This window comes from Mizuhopecten yessoensis, unplaced genomic scaffold (genome assembly GCF_002113885.1).
Source record: "Mizuhopecten yessoensis strain PY_sf001 unplaced genomic scaffold, ASM211388v2 scaffold1437, whole genome shotgun sequence".
NCBI lineage: Eukaryota > Metazoa > Mollusca > Bivalvia > Pectinida > Pectinidae > Mizuhopecten > Mizuhopecten yessoensis.
The window spans coordinates 30147-34509 of NW_018404046.1; the positions used below are offsets into that span (position 1 = coordinate 30147).

Sequence of the window (4363 nt, forward strand, 5' to 3'; positions counted from 1 at the left end):
ATCCCCAAATTTGGTTTCTTTGAAAACAATGGTTATCACATCAAAGAACACCCAAAAAATGCAAAAGAAAACGTGTTTTTAGCCCAAAATGTGAGCCCCGCAGATAGTATTTTTTCTTAAAAACTGTCTAAAATTAAATATCATAGGTTATTCAGGCAGATTTTTCACAACACTTACACGTGTGCTGACTACAAAAGCGATCTACATGTAAAGCTAGCTTTTGTTGTGTAGACACCGATTTGTAAAATAGCCAAAACTGTAGTCTCAAACCAAATGGAAAAAAAATCTTGAAATAATTCTGAAGCCAACATAGTCCACTTCATCATGTATATGCTAATGTTAGTGTTCATTGTTTTTTTAAGTTTTGATACATGTTATATTACAGGGTAAAGTCATTGTACAAATATATCACCCATGGACACTGTGCGCTACTTTACATAGCTACCTATGCATGGTGAGCTACAGATAGTATATTCATATTTAAGTACAACATGAAATAACTTCATATTTAAATGGCTATTATATATCAAACTTCTAGCTTGTTTTCCCACCAGTCTAATGATACCTGTATCATTATTATGTTGGTTTTTGCTAAAATTACTCGTTCAACAAATGGTATAGCTACAGGACATTTGTATGTCCAAAACTCTAAAAATATTTTAGCTACATAGAAATGCTAAATGACATTTTAAACTTACGTGTGTCACATGACTCTACCTGTACCTGAGTCACAACGAGGAGTTTCACAGTGACACATGGATGAGCAGTTTTCTCCAAACGTTGTGTTCGAACAACCTATAAGTAATGAAATATATCAATCTCCACTGTTTTACAGAACCAACATTTACCTAAAATGTATTCTTGATTGCAAAATATATATGGGAATGGTCTTCATCTGAATTAGCAAAACAAATGAATGCTCACAGAAATACAGTTTACAAACAAACTGACAAATTACACGTAACAATGATATCAAAAGCCGTGTCTAACCTTGACTGCAACTGGTTCCATGGTAACCAGCCTGGCATCCTGGTGTGTTACATTGTCCGGTCTCTCCGTTACATCCGGGCGTCTTACAATGACATTCCTGAACACAGTTCTCTCCAAATGTAAGTGATGAACAAGCTGAAATAGAGTGCATACATAATTAATGTTACTGCACTGAACCCTTTAGAGAGATGTGTTTAACAGATGTAAATAACATATGTTGGTGTGCTATGTGTGCATGCTAAAGTTTTCTGTTCCGTCTCATTAAATACAACATAAATGTTGTGTAATAATTCTAATAAATATGAGAATGACGATTAAAAACTACTATCTAGTGTTGCATAGTCCTGATTGTCAGAATTATTCCGATTGTTCCGATTTTTCTAAGGAATCAATGAATTTCGACGCTTTCCCTTTTTCTGTCTATTAACGATCACGTATGGAATGAATAAAAAAAATATATAAATGGAGAGAGAGAAAAAACTGTCCAAATGTTACAGTTCAAGGTAAGAAACCAGGCGCCCTTAAGGGTACTGTATGAGGTTACTTTAAATTCCAATCTGCGGAGTACATGCGGGCGAAAAAAATCGAGAAACTGAATTTTTAAGAAAGCCTTGATTGTGTTGAATCGCTCACCACATGTCCCTCTTACAGAACACTTATATATATTCTGAAGTAGCTTTGTAATTATGGCTCTTCCTTGTCTTGTATTATTAAGTATATAATTGTTACATGATGTTGTCTGGTCGTGGTACATACAAGCCCGCTCTATATCATATCAACTGAATCAAAATCTCTGGCGTCGGGGTTATTTTTCTTCCTTGTCCTTCACCTATACGTTTTTAATTGTTAGATCGTGGTCAATACAAACCATCTTAAACATATTAGAATTAAAGTCTGCTGTGTCGGGGTTAACACTATGCTAATAAAGACATGTGTCCCTAATGCTACATACTTTGGTTACAAAACCGTGGTCCAGTCCAGCCAGCATTACAGTGTGTTGAATCACAAACTCCATTGTCAGGGTCACAGCCGTGTTTACAGTTGGTACAATTGAATTGACACTGGTCACCATATTTATGTGTAAAACAACCTGGAAATGTTATTACTAAAATCTGTATTGATAGTAATCACAAATGTTGTGAGAAAACACAGAAGACAATACAGGAACATTTATTTTACAAATTAACCTTTACATACAATGTATAAACTGATAGGAATGTATGTACTTTGATATAACACAGTCGTTAATACGTATTTTCATTTGCACTACTTGCCCACAAAATGAAATTATAATCTTGAAATATTAATACCAGTATGAACTACTGTACCATATTTTTAACTGAACGCTTTCTATGCAAGATGAATTTGAGCAACATCAGTTCATGATAATATGAAATTTACATTATTTCAGTTTCTGTAATACAATCATCTCTGGCATTACGTAACGCTATAAAGTATATATTTACCGTAAATATCCACCTCACACACGTCCATATACTCTGTTCGTGGTGGTGTCCTTGTGATGATTATCATCACTCTCTGACCGGTTCTGTTACACGAGGTAATGTTTTGAATTACGTTTGGCACGCCGGCGTCCACATCCTCGTAGCATTTGATACCGGACGGTATACCTGTATCGTTTGATATCCACAAGGCAAAGCCATCGGCACGATCTGTCGACGATAAAGATAAATTAAAACAAGAGTCAAGGTCAAACTTGAACAAAGTATATATGTAACATTTTTAATAATGACTATTTTACAAACTATGATATACCTATCATGTTCACCGAGATAGCAGTGAATTGTTACGTTCACAACTTACACCCAGCGTCGTTACTCAAATGAGACGCGACCTTCATTTCACACAGCGTCGTTACTCAAATGAGACGCGATCTTTTTTCAGACAGCGTCATTACTCAAATGAGACACGATCTTTATTTATAAAGATTTGGATGTATGATATTTATCTGTGGTGTACATCGCTGACAGAAAGATAGGAAAGCAATATGAAGGCTTTTGACTTTAACTATTACTGGCATAGGAATGTATGTATGGTTTGTCTTTACTTTATGAGAGTCTTGTAAAGATGAAATATAATAACGAATATGTACCGTACAAATAAACACGCACTGCCATTGAAAGTGACGATGGCACAATCCTGGTCGACCAGCCAGGAAATTTGATTTCTTAACATTACGAAATGGGAAGTTATTTACCATACCATTATTATCAATTAGTTTTTTAATTATAGATTATCACACTGTTTTTCAGGGTTTGTCGCGAGCACGTGGATAAAATCGAGAGGCCACCGCAGGTGGTCTCGAGATTTTTAATCTACATGCGAGCGATGATAAAATTGTTCGATCGACAAAGACTGAAAATACTGTATGATAAACTATTTATATTCTATATACTACTACCTTATATATTTCTCCATTCAAAAAACCTCAGCTAAACATTATTTTTTCCAAATGATTTCTAAGCTCAATGGTCAACGATCGCCTGTGACAAACGTAAACAAATAGAAGTTTATAGGAGGAATACAATGAATCTTTAAACTACGTAGACAACACATTCTCAAAAACAATCCTATCGCCATTGGCGTTTCCATATGCACATTTACACCTGAAATAGTGTTGTTATTCTCACAATATTTTTTCGTAACTTTGTATTGATATGTTTATGACGGACTATATTCGTACGCGAATCACTTTTGTGTGGACACTATTTCCGGTTTTGGACGTCATCTGGCGTGAGCAGACGTTTATGTTTTAAGAAAATACGGTCACAAGTGCTTGTGATATGGGAAATCCGTTCTCAATTTCTTTTCAATCTGTTCTCAAGTCGTTCTCAACTTTTTCTCATACTGACAATGATACTACTGAATGTATCATGCTACCGGTAGGTGGTATAAACTTGTTTATAAATGATAATATAGTACATGTATATTTAGTGGGATAGCCACTGTTGTCATATTGTACATGTTTATATGGAGTGATTATAATGATATATCTGTTTTATTCTGTTATATAATCATGGATTGTCTTCTTCACTGATTACTATTGCTAAGGAACAGACAAGTATAGTGTCTGTCTTATTTGCTAACTCTAGCATTGGCCTGGCTTGCAGAAGTGCAAAACAAGAAAACAAGTGCTGCACCGACAATCATTCACCAAGTTAGATAAAAGTATGTTTTAGTCCTATGCTGGATATCATTCATTAAAATCAAACAATATTTAGCCACAAACATCCCATCAAGGTTTTGATGGACATAAAATAATATATTATAATTGTCTGTAACATTTACCTTTAGTTTAGGTGGCATTTTCACCAGGCTCTCCAAGTTATGATCATTTTTTTTTTATACAGTG

General features: G+C 34.7%; 1 protein-coding gene across 1 annotated transcript in view; it reads right to left on the reverse strand.

The window, feature by feature from the left end:
• The window catches only part of LOC110462283 (protein draper-like), a gene marked incomplete at its 3' end in the record, with an annotated part of 55468 nt that overhangs the window by 23953 nt on the left and 27152 nt on the right, over positions 1 to 4363 (reverse strand). Inside the window, exon 8 of the mRNA XM_021516197.1 lies at positions 2457 to 2663. Coding sequence (XP_021371872.1) covers positions 2457 to 2663 — 207 coding nt within the window. The remainder of the gene's footprint in view (positions 1 to 2456; positions 2664 to 4363) is intronic.